This window comes from Elephas maximus, chromosome 8 (assembly GCF_024166365.1).
Source record: "Elephas maximus indicus isolate mEleMax1 chromosome 8, mEleMax1 primary haplotype, whole genome shotgun sequence".
In the NCBI taxonomy this organism is placed as follows: Eukaryota; Metazoa; Chordata; class Mammalia; order Proboscidea; family Elephantidae; genus Elephas; species Elephas maximus.
In genome coordinates this window covers 94665490-94688290 of record NC_064826.1, presented here as the reverse complement: position 1 = coordinate 94688290, position 22801 = coordinate 94665490, and the positions used below count along the sequence as shown (strand labels likewise).

Here is a 22801-nt window from a genome sequence, read left to right as displayed (position 1 = left end):
CTGTGCTTCTTCCTTGGTGGTATGAGGTCTCCCCCTCCACTCCCTTCCCTTTCCTTTTTATCTCTTGAGAGATAAAAGGTGGTGCAGGCCATACCCCAAGGAAACTCCCTTTACATTGGATCAGGGATGTGACCTGGGCAAGGGTGGTGTTACAATTCCATCCTAATCCTTTTTAACACAAAATTACAATCACAAAATGGAGGACAACCATCCAATACTGGGAGTCATGGCCTAACCAAGCCAACACATATTTCTGGGCGACACAATGCAGTCCATGACAAGGCGGGAAAGATCACAGATAACTTTGAGGGGCAGGATGAAATCAGGAAAGGCTTCAGGGAGAAGATGGACTTCGTGGGATGTTTCCACAAAGGAATATGGGGAAAGAAAGGCAGAATACAGGTAGAGAGAATAGCACAGGCAACGGCATGGTGGAAGAAATGTATAAGGTGCATTGGTCAAAAGAGGAGATAATCTAATAAACACATGAACAGAGGCTCAACATCATTAGCCATTAAGGAAATGCACATTAAAAACCACAATGAGATACCACTCCACACTGATTAGAATAGTTATAATAAAAGACAGATCATATAAAAATGTAGAACAAAATTCTAACTCACAAAAAAGAAAAAAAAAAAAAACAGACCAAACTTATTGGTCTGACAGAGACTGGAGAAACTCTGAGAGTATGGGCCTCCGGACACCCTTTTAGCTCAGTAATGAAGTCACTCCTGTGGTTCACCTTTCAGCCAAAGATTACACAGGCCCATAAAACAAAATAAGACTAAATGGGCATACCAGTCCAGGGGCTGGGATGAAAAGACAGAAGGGACAGGAAAACCAGTAATAGGGAACCCAAGGCTGAGGAGGGGGAGAGTGTCAACATGTCATGGGGTTGGCAACCAATGTCACAAAACAATATGTGTACTACTTGTTTAATGAGAAGCCAGTTTGTTCTGTAAACCTTCATCTAAAGTACAATTTAAAAAAAAAAAAAAAAGCAATAACAAAGCTTAGCAAGGATATAGAAAAACCAGAACCCTCATGGCTGGTGGGAATATAAAATGCATACAGCTACTAAGGAAAACAGTTGGGCAGTTCCTCCAAAAACTAAACATAAATTTACCATATGATCTTGCAATTCTACTCATAATAATCTACCATGAGAAATAAAAACACGTTCCCACAAAGATGTGTACATGAATGTTCATAGCTGCATTATTCATAAAGGCTAAAACCTGGAAGCAATCTAAATGCCCAACAACTGACGAATGAATAAGCAAAAGTGTGGTGTATGCATGCAATGGAATACTATTCAGCAACAAAAACTAATGAACTACTGATATATGCTACAACATGGATGAACTTCAAAAACATCATGTTAGATGAAAGAAGCCAGATGTAAAAGACTACATATTATTTGATTCCACTTATATAAAATGTCCAGAAAAGGCCACTTTATAGAGACAGAAAGCTGACCAGTAATCCCTAGTACTAGGGGTGGGAGTCGAAAACCCTGGTGGCGTAGTGGTTAAGAGCTAAGGCTGCTAACCAAAAGGCCGGCAGTCTGAACGCACCAGGTGCTCCTTGGAAACTCTCTGGGGCAGTTCTACTCTGTCCTATAGGGTTGCTATGAGTTAGAATCTACTCAACTTCAACAGGCAGGGGTGGGAGTGGGAATTAACTGCAAATGGGCACAAGGGAGCTTTGGGGGTAATGAAAATGTTCTAAAATTAAATTCTGGTGATGATTGAACAACTCTATAAAATCACTAAGAATCACTGAACTGTACATTTACAGTGGATGACTGCTGTTGTATGCAAATTATACATCAGTAAAGCTTTTTTTTTTAATAAAGAAAATAATACAGCTTGATTGGCATGTAGGTTCTGCAGAAATAAAGAGTAGGAGGTAAAATTAGCAGTTGGGTACCACTTTTTAGACACCTTTGAATGCCAGAATAAGAAGTCTCAATTTAATCTTATAGACAATAAAAAAAAAAAAAAAAATTTTTTTTTTTTTTTAGGGCTCCCCTAAAGATATGAGAATAGGATGGGGGGGGAGAAATGAATTCCAATTCAGACTAGTCTTATCATAATATGTCAGAGAAGTAGAAAGTTAAAGTCATAATGGCTGGCCCCGTGGGCTTTCTTGGTCCATGGGCCTAGACTTTACCAGGACCAACCCTCCTATACACCTCTACCTTGAATCACAAAGGTAGAATGAAAAGGAGATGGTCCAGTGAAAAGAATATGGCCACTGAACCTACCATTCTAACCGAAGGGTAACATGCTATGATTGGTAAACTCAAATGGGGACTCAACCAAACAAGAATATTAAGTCCTGGTGAGAAGCCAGTCCCAGATTTGGTCGGCGGGGGGGGGGGGGGGGGGTCGGGGGGGTCAGGGGCGTAAGCATCCTGCTATAAGAGATTTGGAAAAGGAAACTTAAAAACAACAATGCAGGTGGCCCATCAGAAAGCACAGTGAAATCAGATAGCTGCTGATTTTACTCTACATTTTATTAATTTTACTAATGATTCTCATATAAAGTCTGTTGTTCAAAGTTCATTTCTTTTAATTACATAAAATTCCTTTTACCTACTACTAGTTCGTTCCTGTTCATACAGTTGGGTCTCACAAAAATACGTTTCTGAAGAAACATCAGCCTTGGTTACATTTGGTACTTTCAAGGGACACTCAGAGCACTAACATACTCTGAGACACATATACCAGGACTGATGTAACTCTCAGCTGTTCACAGATGCTCTTATAAAAACAGTATATCTTTTTCTTTTATTGAGAAAGATTACAAAATAACCTCTCTAGAAAACTGGCTTTGTTTTTCTTTATTCAAAGAGAGAGAGACAAAGGAGGGTAGGCAGGATAGCGGAGGGTGGGGTTGTAAGGTTTGTAATAATTGCTGATTCACAATTGAAACCATTCAGAACTCCATTTACAGAAAGCTAATACAAAAGGAATAATTGTGCTAGATGGGATTAAACAGGAAGATAGATAACATAAATGAAAGAAAACCTCATGCAATTACAGATAATTAGAGGCCACTTATATATTTTTCTCTCATCACTGACACAAAAAGATAAGATTTTTCATTTCCTTATAATGGGTCCATTAATAGTTTTATTGTAATATTAGAAACATCTTGCTTCTGAGTGTATCTCAAAGGATTAATTTTTTTTAAAGATCAAACAACAAATAGAATGAAATTCTAGCAGAAAAAGGTATTCCCTGATTACTTCTGGCTTAGAATGTTTTATTTCAGACAGATGATCAAATTTCTGATCTGATGAATTTGCCAAGATAAAATCCTAATAGTAAAGTTACAATCTAGGCAGTTGTTCAAGCTAACACTACCAAGCAGAAAACTCAAATACTGATTGAAGAGCATGGAGATAAAGAAGTATGCATTCAATTTACAAACAAAAAAATGCACATGCCCCAGGCAAGTAAAGCATACCAGAAGGATATTAAAATTAGAATGCATTTTATCAGTATAGGTCCATTCTTCCTTGCTCTATGTATAACCCCCATTAATGTCAATTAGCATTACGTACCTAAATCCAAGGAAGCATAACTCCAATGTTATAATAATTTGTACTTACCTATCTCATCTGCAAACTAATTCCATCTCATAGGGTCCTAGAACTTAGATCACTATCATTACAGTCTACCCAACACATGCTGACTGACCAACAACCACACCCCAGTCTAGGGGCTGGCACCAGATGACCATGAAGGTCCCATCTGTTTCTGAAATGCTGAACTAATAAAAATGTAAGATTCCAAGTCTCTTACCACAACTATTATTCAGATGCAATAAACATTTATCAAGAATTTTACTACAAGTACCATGGTGGATACTGCTGGCACAGGTTCTAAGGAGCCCAACATTGAAGGTAAAGAAGCTAAGAATCAAAGAGGTGAAGTGAGTTGCCTATAATCAAAGAGCCAGAAAGAACTGGGACTAGGACCCAAGTCTTGTAACAAAAAATTTGATCTTTTTTTTTTTTTTTTTTTAACAATACCTGAAAGTATAGTTTATAGGAGCAAACATTCCTAGTGGCCCACTGGCCACCTAAAAATGCTTTCCAACTGCCTGCTATTCACATCCCAGATAGTGATAATCATTGGGTCAGTGATAATCTGTGCATGAAAAAGAATTTAAAAGGACTAAAGGGAAGAAAACAAAGAAAAGAGATACTGTAAGAAACAATACAAAATTATGAGTTGAAAATCATCTGTTTCTAAAACTGCAGTATCCAATAAGGCACCCACTAGGTACATGTGGCTACTGAGTACTTCAAATGTGCTGTGAATGTAAAACAGGCACCAGATTTTGAATACAAAAGGAAGTAAGATGTCTCATTAATATTTTTTATATTGGCTGCACATTGAAATTATAATATTTTAGACATATGGGCTAAATAAAATATATACCATTAAAATTTATTTTACCTCTTTCTTTTTACTTTTTAATGTGGACATTAGAAAACTAAAAATTACATATGTGGATTGCATTTGTGGCTTGCACTGGGCAAGACCCTATAGCCATATAAAAAATATACGTGTATATATTAAATATGTTAGGAACATACTTGTAACCTACACACTTTGTGGATTATGGTTGACTCTGATCTAGAAAATTTACATAATTTGGAAAGACCTCTATATCCTTCTCTAGTATGGCTGAGAGACTAGTGGGGTTAGAGAACACCCACCTTTATTCACATATCACATATCACTCAGGCATACCATTCAGTTATCTAATTGCTCTCTTTTCTGTGAATAGAAATAAACTAACTCATATATGGAATGATAATCCAAAGCTCTAAACATTCTGAGAGTAAATAAACGAGTTTACAGGATATATACAAAAGAGAGAATCACATCAATTTGGATCAGAAAAGCCCAAAGAAGGCCAGGAAGCCACATCCCATATTTTAAAGAGTTAACATTTTTATGCTCATCAAATTACTATCAGAACATTAAAGAAAAGTACTTAAGAATTTAAAAGTCTTCTCCAACAAATGTACACCATCTTGAATTTTTTTTCTATTCCTTTCTCAAATCTTTGTATGCTCATCTATTATAGAAACATTTATTTCATTTTCTGTAATTTAATATGCACTATTTCATAATCTGCTTTTTAAAAAAATTATATGAAAAGTTTTACACTATTCCACTTTTAAAAATAACAGTCACTTATAATTAGACCCAAAACCAAAATCCACTGTCGTCTAGTCGATTCCGACTCATGGCAACCCCACAGGACAGAACAGAATTCCCCAAAGGGTTTCCAAGGCTCTACTCTTTACTGAAGCAGACTTCCACATCTTCCTCCCTCGAAGTGGCTGGTGCATTTAAACTGTCGGCCTTTCGGTTAGCAGCTGAGAGGTTAGCCACTGTGCCTCCAGGGCTCCCTCACTTACCTCATATCAAACGGTAGTACTGCAATAAACCTAATAATTTTCCAACTATAGAAAGCTGGTTTGCAATTTTTTGCAAAGGTAATTAATATTATAAATGAATACCTTCATGATTTTTTTTTTTTTAATTGAGAACTATTTTCTTAAATATCCAAGAGTAGAATTCTGGTGTAAGAGCATACAAACCTTTTTTTGTCATACTCCATTTTTTTATTGCCACTCCACTCTTTTTCTTTAACTCGCCACCTTCGTTAATCCCTAAACATATGGCTGCAAATTTCTGCACCCTCTCTTTCTCACCTGTTTATTCTATATCCTTCAGGGAGAGAACATGGTTTCAGCCCTTCAATGGTCCTAAGGAAAACAAAGCCACCAATATCGCTACATCCCTGATAGCACCTTCTCAATCTGCAGCATGCTGTTTTTACTTGCAATGGCAATGAGCACAGCTGGCCTCTGAACAGTTCCATCAGACCATATTCCTTTGTGATATCAGCCAAAAGCATGCTCATTTAAAAAGCCATGGACCAAAAAGCTCTCAGACTTCTGCGTGACTTAAAATGATTTTTTATATATCAATACCATACAAATAAACAGAGTGGAAGGAAGTCTTAAGTACAGAAAAAGTAACAAATAGCAAACTCCAAACCACAGGATCTCTGTTTAAAATTATGCCTAATACAGCCTCTGTTTTGCAGAAGAGAAAAATCAGCCAAGTGCCTTTCTCAACCATTAATGACTGTCAGTCATTACATCACACATATGTCATCTGACACAATTAAACTTTTAGATCAGTAAACATTTCCTCTCTGCTACAACAGAGGGTTAGTGTTCAAATTGGCGGGGAGAGGGGAAGAAATCCCAGCACACATAAAAGCATCAAAACACGGGCCAAACCGTTAGAGTAAGTCTAATTTCCCCTCTCTCAACTTACTCAACCAATCAGTCTTGCTTCAACTAACAAATGGACGTGAAAATTTCATGACATGAAAGTGAATGTATTTTCCAAAGCTCTTCTGCCAAATGCAATAAGCATTAGCATTTGGTGACAAAGAAAGTGAACTTCAGGATAAGTTAACAAATGAATGAAGCAACCTCTTCCTCGGAAACTCAAGTTCCGGATGTAAGATCAGACTTTGGGTAACTGTCCAGAAGATCCTGTTACCTTTCTGATAGGTGTATACACGATGACTCTTATGTAATCATGAATATACACGTTCACACCATGAATATGTACACATAGTTCGTGTGCATCTCCTTTTTCTATAACCTGACCACTGTTTTGCCAAAGAAAACCTAGGCTGTCTATGCCCCACCTGGAAATGATTAAACTAAAAATGCCACATGATATTGTAAAGCATGGGCTTTGGAACAGATTGCTTAATATTTATGCAACGCTGAGCAAGTTTCTTAACCTTGCTCAAAGGCTCAGTTTCTTGCTCCATAAAATAGGAGCAATAATGCCACTCTCACATGATGATTATGAAGATTAAATGAAACAATTAATGAAATTCACCTTAGACTCAACAGATGCTCAATAAACATGGATTTTTCTCCTTTCTTTCCTTACCTCCCTTTCTTATATCAAAGATACAGGATACAGGAAATGGCTTAAAGTTGTAAATAGGAGAAAAATGGTTGGCTGACCCAGTAGTGCATCAAAACACATATGGATTGCTGATGCATAGTAAAGCCAGTGACCCATCTTGCAGAAAGTCTAAAAGGAGGCTGCCACCCAGAGATGATCTAAGGAGTCCTGGTTGCAGTATAATGTTCCCAAATAAGGTATCCGTTTGTGGATGGTTGCTTCCTTGCCAGTTAACTAAGATGCCTTCTCCAGAAAGATGCCCTTGGGCTGTCAAGAGAAGAACTCTCCCTGATGCCCACTGTATCTACTTTTTCTGATCTTTTAGAAAAAGTCCATGTGGTGTTCGCGTAGTGGGAATAAAGCTCTTCTGTATTTGAATCCTGGGTCTCCCAGCTGTCTTCTTGTACTCATCAGAAATTAAGTGGTATATAAGGTTGATCTCTGATATATCTGTTGTCAATTCTTTTTTTTTTTTATTGTGCTTTAAGTGAAAGTTTACAAATCAAGTCAGTTTCTCATACAAAAATTTATACATACCTTGCTACCTACTCCTAGTTGCTCTCCCCTAATGAAACAGCACACTCCTTCTCTCCACCCTCTATTTCCATGTCCATTCAGCCAGCTTCTGACCCCCTTTGCCTCCTCATCTCCCCTCCAGACAGGAGACGCCCATATAGTTTCATGCGTCTACTTGATCCAAGAAGCTCACTCCTCACTAGTATCCCACTTCTATCTTATAGTCCAGTCCAATCCCTGTCGGAAGAGTTGGCTTCTGTTATCAATTACTTATTTGGTGAAATATATACACTCTTTAAAAAGAAAAAGAAGGAAGGGAGGGAGGGAGGGGAAAGAGAGAACAGTCAGAGAGAGACACAGAAACAGAGAGCGACACGGATGACAGAAACAGGGAGAGAGAAAGAGAGAGTGGAAGTAAGAAAAAGAAAGAAAGAAGGAAGGAAGGAAATCAGTTGGCATCCTGGCAGGGCCAAGATCAACCACATAATTTGTGGGACCCAGCGCAAAATAAAAATGTGGGGCCCATTGCTGGCACAGCGCTCGGCTGCTAACCAAAAAGTCACTGGTTCAAACCCAACAGCTACTCTGTGGGAGAAAGATATGGAAGTCCATTTATATAAATATTTACAGCCTTGGAAACACTATGGGGCAGTTCTATTCTGTCCTGTAGGGTGGCTATGAGTAGGAATTGTCTCGACAGCAGTGAGTTTGTGTTTTTTTTTTTTAATTGCTTAAAAATTAATAAGAATTTCAAGATAGCCACTGCAGAGAATCAAATCCAGCATGAGGCTCTGTGCATCTACACAGGTCACATGCCCATGAAGCCAGTCCTAGACAGGTTTAAGGCTGGGACCTACAAGGAGGCTGGATAACAGATTTCATCTCTAAAGCAAATGACCGTAATTAAGCATGTGGGCAAGTACTTGGACAGTCTCACTACCCTGGGGACACCATAGACGCTATTTGCTTGTAAACAACTCTTTACAAACATAATTAATTGTAGGATAAATTATTTTAGAGTCCATAGACCACAAGTGATTGTGACAGTGAGTGAAATAAGGTTTTAATAACAATAAAAACTTAGATTTGAAAGTCAAGAATACAGGAGATAAGACTTCCATCAATACAGAAAATCTAAGTTCAAGGGTTAGGGAAGTTTAAAAAAGAAAAGTTTTAAAAATATTTTCATTTTAAGCATATCATTAATTTGGTATATGTTAAAAAGAAGTAGCATAGATTATAAAAATACCTACAATACTCTACTTCTCCAATAAAGAGGCAAAGTCCATTTCCCTACCCCTTTTTATAATCTGGGTTGGCCAAAGTCAATGGGACATTAGGAATATGACACAAGTGGAGCCTTGTAAAGGGTTTATGCAGTGGGACCCATAACTACCATGAGAACAAGCCCAGGGTAGCCTGCTGGACCATGAGGTAAATGTGACCCAATCAACCTCAGCTAATTGTGAACAAACTGCCAGAAAAGTGAGTTCATCTTAGGCCATCCAGTCCCCAGCTGGGCCACCAGTTGACCACAAACATACGAGTGAGCCCAGCTGAGATCAGCCAACTATGGCCCAGATCAGTAGAACTGCCCAACTGATCCAGAGACTCAAGAACAATAATAAATGTTGTTATGTTAAGTCACCAAGCTTTGGGATGGTTTGCTGTATGTACAGTGAAAGTGTTAAATGATACAGGTAGCATTTTAGTTCAGTAGGGAAAGAATGGATTATGCAATAAGCAGAGGCTCAGATAAACAGCTCTCACCATTTTTGGCGGGAGATTAGATTTTCACTAAACTGCATAATAAACTCCAGGTGCATTAAAATACACACACACACACACACACACATATATATATATAAAGAATTATAGCATAAAAATGTTAAAATAAATTACAGGTTGATTTTCATGTATACTTGGCATAGGTAAGGCTTTTCTAGGCAGAGAAATCTAAAGGAAAAAGATTGATAGATTTTACTATGTAAATATGAACAAAACTTTTTATGTCAGAAAACTACTATAAATAAAAATAAAAGGCAAATGATAAGTTGGGTAAAACTTTTTTTCTATATGATGAGAGATTACATTCCTAATATACACAAAGCATTTTTATATATAAAAAAGTAGGATAAAAGATTATCATTCCTAATATACACAAAATAACATGAAAAAGATGAAGAACTTGGAAGAATATTGAACAAACAACATACATTTGTAAATCACAAAAGAAGAAAAAGATAATTGTGAAAAATTCTCAACCTCACTGGCAAGCAAAGAAATGAAGAGTAAACAGCAATAATATTATCTTACCAGTTAAAAGTCAAAACAAGTAATAATACTTAGAAAAACAGACATTTTCACATACTGCTGGTACAACTACAATTTGATACAACATTTCCGGAAGGATATATATGTATATATACATAAACCCACATAATATATGTATATATGTATATGTGCATGCATATATATATAATCTCAGAAGTCGTGTATATAAAATATTTTTTGGTTAGGCAATTTTCTTTCTAGGACTATATTCAAATGAAACAATCAGGGATTCTGGGAAGATGACCACTTGAGCTCATGGTCCTGATGCCCCTTCTCTTTTGATATCTTCTCTGGAACTAAACAAAATACAAAGCAGGTAGGCTAAAGTAGTTTGAGGGATGTACCTGAGGACACAGGATATTCCTGGTTCTTAGCTGAGCTCTAGATTTGTAAGGTTACCAGATAACAGTTTCAGGGAGATAATATATTATTATAACCTCTTTTGACTGATCAATTCATAGAATCACGTTTGAGATGGCATAACTTATTGGTCAAATAAAGATGGAGAATATTCCCAAGAATTGTAGTTAACATTTGCTGAGAGTTCACTTACTGCCATATTCTGGGTGGTTTATGTGTTTACTCCATTTGACTCTCACAACAATCCCACGCAGGAAGCCATAATTATTATTCTCCAGGTGGGGACACTGACACTTGGAGAGGGTTTTGTTTTCTGTTTGCCTGCTTAAATAGTTTGCACAAGGCCACACAGCTAACAAGTGGCAAAGTCAGGACTGGAACCCAGGCAATCTGACTCTAGAGTAATCATTACACTATAATACGTCAGATGTGCCACTTCAAACCCTAGAGCATTTATTAGCATTAATTTCAAGGAATCAATGTTGAATCTCCTACCGCAACCTTAGAAACAGTAGCTTTTTCTAAGAGGCTCTTGCTGGGTCAGAATCAAAGGCACCTAAACCGTAGGTCATTCAGGGATTAGAGACCTACTTCACTCTCTTGCTATATAAGCTAGTGGTACCCAGAGTTACTGCTTAACACCAAGGGCAAAGATCCCATACTGCCCTCACTGCCCTTTAGTTACCTCTGTACCTGGTAAACTGACCTTTTGGTGCCTAAGTAATAATAGCTACCATTACTGACTGAAGAGCTAGTAAACCAAATTTTGACCCCAGAACCTGCAAACATACCATGAGCTAGCTCTATTACACATGACAGCCAACTAATCAGTGCCTAAGCATTCCTACACAAAGGACCTTGGGCTTCACTTTCAGTTTGTCATAAGGACTTTACTGGAATTCATGGCAGTTTCTGGAACGTCTAGGACCCACGAGACTCCCAAACTCCCTCCAGTCCTACATTTCTATACCTTGTTCTAGCTGCTCAAACGGTATGTTTTAAGAAAGAAATTTTGCCTTCCAAGAAGAAGAGCTCAAAAATTCTCTAAGTAGGAAAAGAAGAGAATCAACTTTTTTCTCATGCTCATGGACATGTGTTAATACTGAAAAGGCCCAATTAATTCTCATGCCAGTAAGACTCTGATGAATTCCACCCCAACAACTATCTATTGCATACAGGTGTTTCGAGAAATGATTGTTCTGTATTTAACTTCAGCATGTACAAACGCACTCACAAAAAAAAAAGAAAAGATTTCTCAGTCATGAATTTTTCAGCTATAAAACATTCCTGGCTATGACAGTTTGCCTGAGTCCTCCAACTATATTATTTAGGAAGAGAGAAGAGAGTTTCCATTTTGTAGTAGCTTTTGAGCATAGAATAAGTCATCCAACGATTCTTGAGCCTGGACTGAAAGAATTCTCTGCTGCTCTGTTGTTTGTGGTGTCATCCTTATCAGAGACACACAGTTTCAAGAAATTACCATAGCTAGTGGAAATAGTGTTCATTCATAGAACAAATACTTACTAAGCACCTACTATGTACCAAGAAGTATATTAAGTGCTGAGAATATAGTGGTAAATAAGATTAAAAAAAAAAAAAAAGTCCCTGCCTTAATAGCATTTACATTCTAGTTTTAGGAGGATACTGGATTCTGCCTATATTCTCACATAAACCAATTATCATTGCTTCCTTAAATGGTGACAATATAGAATTTTCCAGGTGCATGGTGACAAGAGGGAAAAAACGAAAATCTTTGATCGCACAGCTCAGCATGCTTATCTTACTGCTCCTGGTAGAACTTAAGTGGCACTAAGACCCACAGAGGAAACCCTGGTGGCGTAGCGGTCAAGTGCTACTAACCAAAGGGTTGGCATTTTGAATCCGCCAAGCGCTCCTTGGAAACTCTGTGGGGCAGTTCTACTCTGTCCTATAGGGTCACTATGAGTCGGGATCAACTTGACAGCACTGGGTTTTGGAAGACCCACAGAAGGACCAAAAGAAAAATGAAAAGCTCCCCACACATGAGAAAACAAGAACACCAAAGAGGTAGCAAAACTAATTTTAAATTGGAACATTAGGAAACAGCATGGCTCATTATTTCATAGGCTTGACGAATCCACCAAGGGTCATGTGCCCTATCCATGTATAGTATAATGACATAAGAAAAACTTACACTAAACAGAAGGTATGTGTTAGGGAGCTACGAGATGTGCCTCTTTGGTCACAGTAAGTTGTCTAAAAAGGAGTTTTTCAGTGTCAGACTCAACTTTACAACTATGTTATTAAGATCTGTCCATTAATAAACTATGGTTTGTCCACACTACAGAACATCCGTATTATAGAATACCATGCAACCACTGCCAACAGAGAAGCAGATCTACACATTAACATGGAAAGAGTTCCAACATATACCATTAGGAGAAAAAGATAAACTAATATAAACTGTATGAAACTTTATGTTTTTGTTTTTTTTAACATCAGAATACAATATCTCATTTCTAAACTAAAAAAAAAAAAAAAAGGTCTAGAAAGACAAAAACAGATAAGAATGATGATTATACTTCTCAGAAGATAAGAGACCAAATGGTGATTTAGCATTATCTAGAATGTTGTAATTTTCTATAGGGAAATTATATTCATGTATTAACCATTTTATTAAAAACTAACTAAAAAGAATTAAAATTGTCTTTATTATGCTGGAGAAACTAAGTGAACAATCAACATCTTTCTCACTATAATAGCATCAATATATACAATAAAACTGAATGGTGAGTTAAAACAAAACATTAAAGCTAAGTCAAATTCCTTATTGCATTTATGTTTTCCTTTCAAAAGTGTGTTCATTATTTTTAATCTAAAAAAAGTGAGGATCTAAAAATATACATTCAAGTGAAAACATATGGTTTGGATCATCTTGTCTATAACATTACAAATCATGGAAAATTCCAACCCTTTGGAATTTATCCTAAAGATGCGCTTGCAAAAAAGTAATGTACATACAAGGATAGTCATTATAGAATTATTTGTCCTATTGTTATTATAGTAAAATATTATTTACAATCAGTAGGGGAATGCCTTTCAATAGGGGAACTGGCTAACTAAAGAAGAATATTTTGCAGAACTACTAGGTACTGATAGGAAAAAATAAAAACAGCACTTTAATTGCATATAATACAAAGGAAGTCTTACTATACAGAAAATTTGGAAAACATTAAATCAAGTATTAGATGCCCGCCTGCCATTGTATCTACAAAAAGATACAGAATCATTAAAGATAAGGTTCAGTATCTCTTTAGCCCCAAAGGCCAACAGCTTTGCATACAGGTATAGCAGTAGGCCTAAGAATGAAATAGACAACTGATCAAAGAAGTACGAGGGGTGAAGGGGGAGCAAACTAAAACAAAAAGTATACTAAAGAGAGAAGGGGCTGTGGAGCAGAAAGGGCATCAGTGTCTACTGAACTAGGAATCATATAATCACTCCAGAACAAAAGAAATTGGCAGATTATTTTTGGACAACAATTTACTAAGTATTTCCACATATATTACAGAATACAATCTTCATAACAATATAAAAAACCAAACCTGTTGTCGTCGAGTCAATTCCAACTCACAGCAACCCTATAGGACAGGACAGAGCTGCCCTATAGGGTTTCCAAGGAGCGGCTGGTGGATTCGATCTGCCACAGGTTAGCAGCCAAGCTGTTAATCACTTCATCACCACAGCTCCTCATAGCAATATAGTGAGTATCAATCCCATTTTATGGAAAGAAACTGAAGCTCTGAGAGAGTAGGGAATTGCCAAAAGCCACAAAGCTAATACGTGACAGAACTGAGATATTTGAACTTCAAGCCCAAAGTTCTTTCCAATGTGCCACTGCTGCTACAGACTGTCCCTCAAATTGTTAATAAGTTTCAAATAACCATGAAAATACCAAGACAAATATATTATCAATATAAACATCGTAAGCTACTTCTTTTCCCCCTCTGGGAAAACTAACTCTAGGAAAAAAAAAGTCTAATTTAACCTTTCAAAATCAACAGAATGGAGTGGGGGCGGGCAGTAGGAAGGAGGACATGGTAATTAAAGGGCAGCACGAGGAAGCCTTGTGGTCTTGGAACTGTTCAGTACCCTGACGGTGGTGGTGGTGTACACGAACCTACACATGTGGTAAAATTGTATAGAACTTATTATATACACACACATACTACAAGTAAAACTGGAAATCTGAATGAAACCAAAACAACCAAACCCATTGCTATGGAGTCCATTACGACTCATAGCAACCCTATAGGACAGAGTAGAACTGTCCCGTAGGGTTTCCAAAGAGCTGCGGGTGGATTCGAACTGCTGACCTTTTGGTTAGCAGCCAAGCTCTTAACCACTGTACTACCAGGAAATCTGAATAAAATAAAATCTATGGATTTCAGATCTCCTAGTTGTGATATTGTACCATAGTTTTGCAAAATGTTACCTTTTTGGAGAAAGTGCGTAAAGGATTCACAGGATCTCTCTGTATTGTTAGCTTCAACTGCATATGAATGTGAAATTATCTCAATACTTAGTTCATTTAAAAAATCAACAGAACATTCACACCACCAATTTTGAAACAGGATAGTGATATGCACACATATGGGAACATATTATATAGTCATTCAAAGCAGATTTCATTATAGTGAGACATTTTCCATAAAATTAAAAAATTTTAAATTATAATTTCAACCCAGAGATAATAATTTTGAATAGCTTTGGAGATAATGTCTTAAAAGTGGCCTCCAGATAACCCTAGTCATGCAAATCATAAGACCTAAGTAGAAAGAAAGTCAGGAAGAGGAAGAAAAAAATCTTTGTACTAGGACAAAGGGCTGCCTAAGAATTTCATCTGCAAATATCAAATGATTTAATACTAGAAGTATAAACCAGCAGTTCAACAAGACAATCAGAGAATTATGGTGATAATTATGGGATGCAGTAAGAATTGTCTAATAATGGCCCATATAAATCACAGCCTCTTCTAATCTGTTACCAAAAGAACTAGATGGTGCCCGGCTACCACTACTGGGATTACCGTAGAAGGCTCTGGTGAGAATGGGTAAAAAATGTGGAACAAAATTCAAATTCAAGGGCAAATAAAAGACCAGACTTACTGGTCTGACAGAGACTGGAGGAACCCCCAAGACTATGGGCCTGAGACAACCTTCTACCTTGAAACTGAAAATACTCCCAGAGGCCACCTTTCAGCCAAATAATTAGATACGGCTGTAGAATAAACAGTAACACTGGTGAAGTATGTGCCTCCTGGAACAATCAACTATACGGACACAAAGGGCAACATTTGCCCAAAACCAAAAATGAGAAGGCAGGGAGGGACGGAGGGGGTAAATGGGGAGAGTAATGACATATTGCAGGGATTACTACCAACGTCATGGAACAATCTGTGCATGAATTGATTGGAAAACTAATTTGCTATGTAAACTTTCACCTAAAGCACAATAAAATGTTCAAAAAAACTGTCTAATAATTTATTTTCATTCTAATAATTTTCATCACAACAGCTTCCATTTTCAACCTAATCGTTACTATTTACAAGCATGTACTACGTGCCTAGTTGCTTTACATGCATGATCAGAAATCCTCACAACAATCTGAAAGATACTGTTCTATACTGCACAGGAAAGAAATACCTTATCTTGATATTCTCGTACCTGACTCTAGGGTGAGAAAAAAAAAATTATATCCAGTAGTGGGAAAATATCATTAAAATTACTCTGACCTGCTTATAAGTTCCATCTAGCAAGGTGTCCAAGTGTTGGAGTGGGGCAGGTGTTTTATCTTTGAACCTTGTTAACAGTCGTCTTTGAATGGCCCGAAACTGTACAGCTCTTTCAGATAACAGTTCTTCTAATTTTTCACCATTTATCCGCAGCTACAAAGAAGATTTCTTAAATTCAGATTAAATGTGTATAATGAAACGTGCTCAAAGATACAGGCAATGACAATAAAAGTTTGAAAAAGAGTAATGAAGAGAGTTAAACATATTATTTAAATTAATATGTTTCATAATTAAAACAGTGTGGTACTGGTACATGAATACATGGATAGTACAGCAGAAAAGATCAAGTGGAAATGTAAAAATGACAGTATCGCTAAGGAAAAGCTAGATTATTTAATGAATGTTTGTAGGATAACTGATTAAATAGCTAGAGGAAAAAATGAATAGGAATTTCTCCCATTCTCTGCCGCAAAGTTAATACAAATAACTATTTGACGTAGCAATACCTGTGTAGGAATTTATCCCAAAGATGTGCTTGCAAAAAAAAAATGTGCATACAAAGATGAGGGAAAATCCAAATAATGTCAATTGATAATGGCAGGATTATTCTTAATTGGATTTTGTCACCTGAAATTGTCCCTTTAATTAACACTGCATTAAAAAAATTAGTCTTAATAAGTGAAAGTCAATACTCTTAGAATGTTCAGGGGGTGGTAGGCAAGTGAGGTGAGTGATATTCTCTTTCTCTCACATACATATACACACAAACATACACAAGCATAGCTTCTGGACTGAAATGTGTATTGATTCCTTAAAAAGCAGTCACTCTAGGGAACCAATGTTCACTGGAATGATGTTCAAAATTCTTTTGAAATTTCCCTTTTATAATGGTCTACAGAGTCTCTTTATAAGGCAAATGAGTAAGTAAGTGGGCCTGGTGACTTTGTTTTAACATATTAGGGCTTTTTAAACAATGACTGTCATTGTCTAATCCATTCACAAAATATGACTATTGGCTATTTCCAAAGATCAAATCAGTCCTGGAAGGATGAAGATTTGACACCATAGAGATACTCAACAGAATCTCACACAGCCGCTGAAGGAATTTCCAAAGAGGAAATGCGGAAATATTCAGAGCAACAAAGTCCCTGTCAGGTCTCATTTATTTAGACATTTAATCACTCAGCATTTACTAAGCATCCACTGTGCCAGGTACTGGGGAGTATTTTAAGCGGTTAACCCTCATTCAGATGTAGAAGTTCTGGTGTGCTTGTTAAAAAAAAAAGAAAAATCACTTTGCTTCATAATCACACCTCATTTATGGCGTGCTAGAATTAGTTAGCCAAATGGCTGCCGATAAGCTCAAATAGTTTTAACACTGGGTTATTGGGGTCAAGGGTTAAATCCCCATGTGGGAGAATTAAATCAGCTATTACAAGGCCAGACCACATGCTTAGCTCCAGGCAGCCACTCTCTAAATGCCTGCAACTGATCACAAACTGGGCAAGAGAACAGGAACTGATGCACAAAATCCACCATCCAGATAAGAATAACAACTCAAATCCCATGCACACTACAGTAGAATTCTTCTGGTGGGTCTATGCAATAACTTCTCTCTCACATACTGAAAAATAACAGACAATGTAGGTTATGATCATAATATACCTCAAAATGATGATCAATTAATTCAAAATATTCTTGAAGGGGCATAGATCCAGAAAAAGAACATGCAAAGTCTTTGATTCCCTGTTTTTCAAAATATTCTTGGAGGCGGAGAATAAGCTCATTTGTTATGAGCCAAAGATCTTCAAATTGTTCACTCTGAATGCGATATCGTTCTACAAGAGAAAAAATAATGAAGGATAAATGCTTATTAACACAATTACTAGTTGCAACGACATGAACTATCATTAACCCTGACATGAATACCAAAACTAAAAGGACAAAAGCTACAATGATTTCTTTTCTGTAATACAGACATGATTTCTACTGGCTCTAGAAAACATACTTCCACTACTTTATTGCTGTTTTATGCATCAATCGCTTAACATTTCAAATCGAATTTCAAAGCTATATGGTCACAGTGGCATGCTGTAGTGGCATGTTCTTTTTTTACTATGTATGGGTTTTTTTTGGGGGGGGTTATCCTATAATAAAATTTTTTTTTTTAATCCTATAAGAGGTTTCAGTATAATAAAAATGCCTGATTTTGGGTCCTTTAAAAAAAATTACTTAGAAAGAAAACCTCTGCAAAAGTACAATCTGGAATCATGGTTTATTTCAGAATATTGATGTGAAAGAAAATTCATTCTATAGAAAGCCCCACATCCTGGGGTACTATAGCCAGCTTAAATCCTCATAAAAATTTAATCATGATCAAAATTTCATAATAGTTCTTTTATTTGAAGAATGATTTTATAATCAGATCCTTCCCTAAATATAAACCTCATTTCCTTCCAATCCTAAATCTGAAACCTCAGCTCCACAAAAGCCAGAGTCCAGACCACCCCTACCCTGATGATGAAGATGACAATGATAAAGGCTGCAGCAATAGCAATACTTATAAGAGCAACTGTCATTTATTGAGCACCAACTACCAAGCACTGATTGCTAAAATCCCTTTTTAATAAATAAGGTAAACAAGGTACAGAGGATTTCAGTGACTTGTCAAAGGTCACGAAGCAAAATAAATGTCAGAATTAGGAATTCAATTCATGATATATGTCCCTCTTCCCCACCTGTCTAAATTCTACCCATTCTTACAAGACCTGGCTTCAATCTCTCCTATCCCAAGAATCTTTTATTTCTCTACCACCTATAAAAAAAAAAAAAATAGAAGCCTAATATGTTCCAGGCACTGTCTTGAACACTTTACATACACTCTCTCACTTAAACCTCAACAGCCCTATGAGGAAAATATTGTTATTCCCCACTTACAGCAGAGGGAATCCATTCATAGAAGGGTTTAAGTGAGTTGTAAGATCATCTAACCAGTCAGTTACAGATAAGGGATTGGAACTCTTGCTATTAATTCAAAGTCTAGCTATTTCTCTTAACCACTTCACAATACTGCATCTCTCTGAATTTTTAGAGACTTAGGATGTCTACAATTCACTAGGCACTTAACCACATAAAACCATGTATTATTATTTATCTTGCCAGATGATAATATTTAGTCCCTTCAAAGGAATTATATACTTTTTTGAGACCTAGAATCTCAATTCTATTCTACTCACCATTTATTCATCACCTATTATGTACAATATCCTAAAAGAAGAAATGTTGACAGTCAAAGATGAACTCACTTTTCTTGATTATAAAGAGCCTCCAGTCTAGCTAGAGTAACATGACACATAGATACGCGCAATATTTCTTTATATTCCCCACAATACCTTGGCAAATTCTATAACTGTATTACTAAATGTTCAAATTGGATATCAAAACTTCAATTGATATCTTGAGCCATTCCTCTAGGGCTCCCCCAGCCTTCCATTCACCCCAATCTTATTCTAAGACTGAGAATATATATATAATATATATATATAATATATATATTATATATATATATTATATATATATAGCAGAACATACACCAATTCAGCAATTTCTACATGTCCAATTCAGTGACAATGATTACATTCTTTGAGGTGTGCTACCATTCTCACCCTCCTTTTCCAAATTGTTCCTTCCCCGTTAACATAAACTCCCTGCCTCCTAAGTTTTCTATCTAATCTTTCAAGCTACTGTTGTCAGTTTTATCCTACATAGACTTGAAAAGAGTACAACGCTCAAGACAGACATTTTTTACTAGTTAAACTAAACTGCTGTTTGGTTTTAACCCTTTCAAGGCCTATGGGACATACAGTGTCCCACCCACTTTTTTTTTCTTATTAACTTTTATTGAGCTTCAAGTGAACGTTTACAAATCAAGTCAGTCTGTCACATATAAGTTAATATACACCTTACTCCGTACTCCCACTTGCTCTCCCCCTAATGAGTCAGCCCTTCCAGTCTCTCCTTTCATGACAATTTTGCCAGCTTCCAACTCTCTCTATCCTCCCATCCCCCCTCCAGACAGGTGATGCCAACACAGTCTCAAGTGTCCACCTGATAGAAGTAGCTCGCTCTTCATCAGCATCTCTCTCCTACCCACTGTCCAGTCCCTTTCATGTCTTATGAGTTGTCTTCAGGGATGGTTCCTGTCCTGGGCCAACAGAAGGTTTGGGGACCATGACCGCCGGGATTCCTCTAGTCACATCCAGACCATTAAGTATGGTCTTTTTATGAGAATTTGGGGTCTGCATCCCACTGATCTCCTGCTCCCTCAGGGGCTATCTATTGTGCTCCCTGTGAGGGCAGTCATCGATTGTGGCCGGGCACCAACTAGTTCTTCTGGTCTCAGGATAATGTAGGTCTCTGGTTCATGTGGCCCTTTCTGTCTCTTGGGCTCTTAGTTGTCATGTGACCTTGGTGTTCTTCATTCTCCTTTGATCCAGGTGGGTTGAGACCAATTAATGCATCTTAGATGGCCACTTGTTAGCTTTTAAGACCCCAGACGCCACATTTCAAAGTGGGATGCAGAATGTTTTCATAATAGAATTATTTTGCCAATTGACTTAGAAGTCCCCTCAAACCATGGTTTGCAACCCCCCGCCCTTGCTCCGCTGACCTTTGAAGTATTCAGTTTATCCCGGAAACTTCTTTGCTTTTGGTCCAGTCCAGTCCAGTTGAGCTGACCTTCTATGTATTGAGTGTTGTCCTTCCCTTCACCTAAAGCAGTTCTTTTCAGCTAATTAATCAGTAAAAAACCCTCTCCCTCCTTCCCTCCCTCCCCCCATTGTAACCACAAAAGTATGTGTTCTTCTCAGTTTATACTGTTTCTCAAGATCTTATAATAGTGGTCTTATACAATATTTGTCCTTTTGCTTCTGACTGATTTCGCTCAGCGTAATGCCTTCCAGGTTCCTCCATGTTATGAAATGTTTCACAGATTCATCACTGTTCTTTATCGATGCGTAGTATTCCATTGTGTGAATATACCACAATTTATTTACCCATTCATCCATAGATGGACACCTTGGTTGCTTCCAGCTTTTTGCTATTGTAAACAGAGCTGCAATAAACATGAGTGTGCATATATCTGTTTGTGTGAAGGCTCTTGTTTCTCTAGGGTATATTCCGAGGAGTGCCACCCACTTTTTATACCTCTGGAGTTCTTTGGAAAGTAGGTAGCCCAATTTTAACACATTTAGTCTTAAGGTGGGAGCCTGTTGAAAGGTGTGAAACTCAAAATCCTGGGAGAACCTCATTTTTTGTGTAGATTGAGCGTTGTCTAAGGCAACACCTCCCCGATGTGTGAATTTCTAAACGTTTGGCAGGTTTGCCTTTATTTCTGTGAGATAAACCTCCTCACTATGTTTCCCAATTACTATGTTCTTTTTTTTTCGTAAGAATGTACTTATCATGAGAATAAACTATTGCCGGTCTTCATTCAGTCATACTGGTCATTTTCTCGTTTATATGCCATTCACTGTCCAGGTGTTGCTGGCTCCCTACTTTTCTAGCTTCTGAACAGTAAATAATGCCTTTCCAATAAGGAATAACGCATCGCAGTGGTGCTTTTCAAAAGGCTGGAGTTCCTATAAGTTATTCTGACTCCGCATTCAATCTTAGGGCCCAGTCATTGCTTCCACGTGTAGCAGGTGGAATCCACCGCTATGAGCAGTTCTGCAATATTCCAGGGCAGCTGCTTCTTAACTATTAGTACTCCTGGTCGCTATAGGGTCACTATGAGTCGGAATCGACTCAATGGCACTGGGTTTGGTGTTTTTGTTTTTGTTTTTTTTTTGGTTTTTTGTTATAATGAAGAATATATAGTAGTGATAATTTTCCTGAGATTCAAATTCCTTTAGTTTTATTTATTTGGTCTGTTAGTACTGCTTTTCCAGTGATGAAAAATGCCCTGTAGAGGTAATTTTCCTGGATAAAAAAAAATCCCTTGGCTTTATTTATTTGGGCTGTAAGTACTGCTTCTGCAGTAAGGAAGAGTGCATTGTACCATGCTTTAAAAAGTTTCATGAAAAATAAAAAGGCCAAGAAGAAGGAGACTAGAATAAAATATATGTGTAGTCACTGCCAGGTGCCTTCATGTTTTACCTCATGTTTTGCAAATCTTCCATAAATAAATTTTTTTAACTGATTTTATCATCGACTCATATTGGCAGGATTCACGTCATCCAGAGGCCACTGGGACACATGGGATCCCAGATAACGGGTATCAAAATTCATAGCTCATAACAAAAATTCTGAATTGGTCTTTTAATCAGCATGCCTTCATTAGTGAAAACACATAGTATGGACAAAAATTCAAAAGAGAAAATAATTGGGTTTTACTAAGGAGACTTCAGGGGATACTTTTGGTTTAACGTTTAAAGATTTTATCAGGGCAATAATTTCAGGGGTTCATCCAGCCTCAATGGCTCCAGAAAGTCTAGATTCCATGAGAATTTTAAATTCTGTTCTGCATTTCCCCCTTTTGATCAGGATTCTTCTGTAGAATCTTTAATCAAAATCTTATTTTCGATCTAATTATTCTTGACACTGGTTTCTGCCCAAGTTGCTGATCAGATTTTTTTCTTCATTTCTCCCCATTAAAGCTATTAGAACCAAGGTCAGAGATAACAGCCTTTATATTTCTTTATAAATGTTACTGACGATTTTATCCTTTAGCAGAAGAGTAGAGAAAACATAATTACTGTGAGATAGGGGTAGAATAGTAGAG

At 37.1% G+C, this 22801-nt stretch overlaps 1 protein-coding gene across 3 annotated transcripts in view; it reads right to left on the bottom strand.

Annotated features, from left to right (window-relative positions):
* The window catches only part of BBS9 (Bardet-Biedl syndrome 9), a 511186-nt gene that overhangs the window by 234695 nt on the left and 253690 nt on the right, over positions 1 to 22801 (bottom strand). For all 3 annotated transcript variants that reach the window (XM_049894336.1, XM_049894337.1, XM_049894338.1), the window contains 2 exons: positions 17686 to 17858; positions 16021 to 16173 (listed from right to left, as the gene is read on the bottom strand). In XM_049894336.1, the coding sequence (XP_049750293.1) occupies positions 16021 to 16173; positions 17686 to 17858 (326 nt within the window). The remainder of the gene's footprint in view (positions 1 to 16020; positions 16174 to 17685; positions 17859 to 22801) is intronic.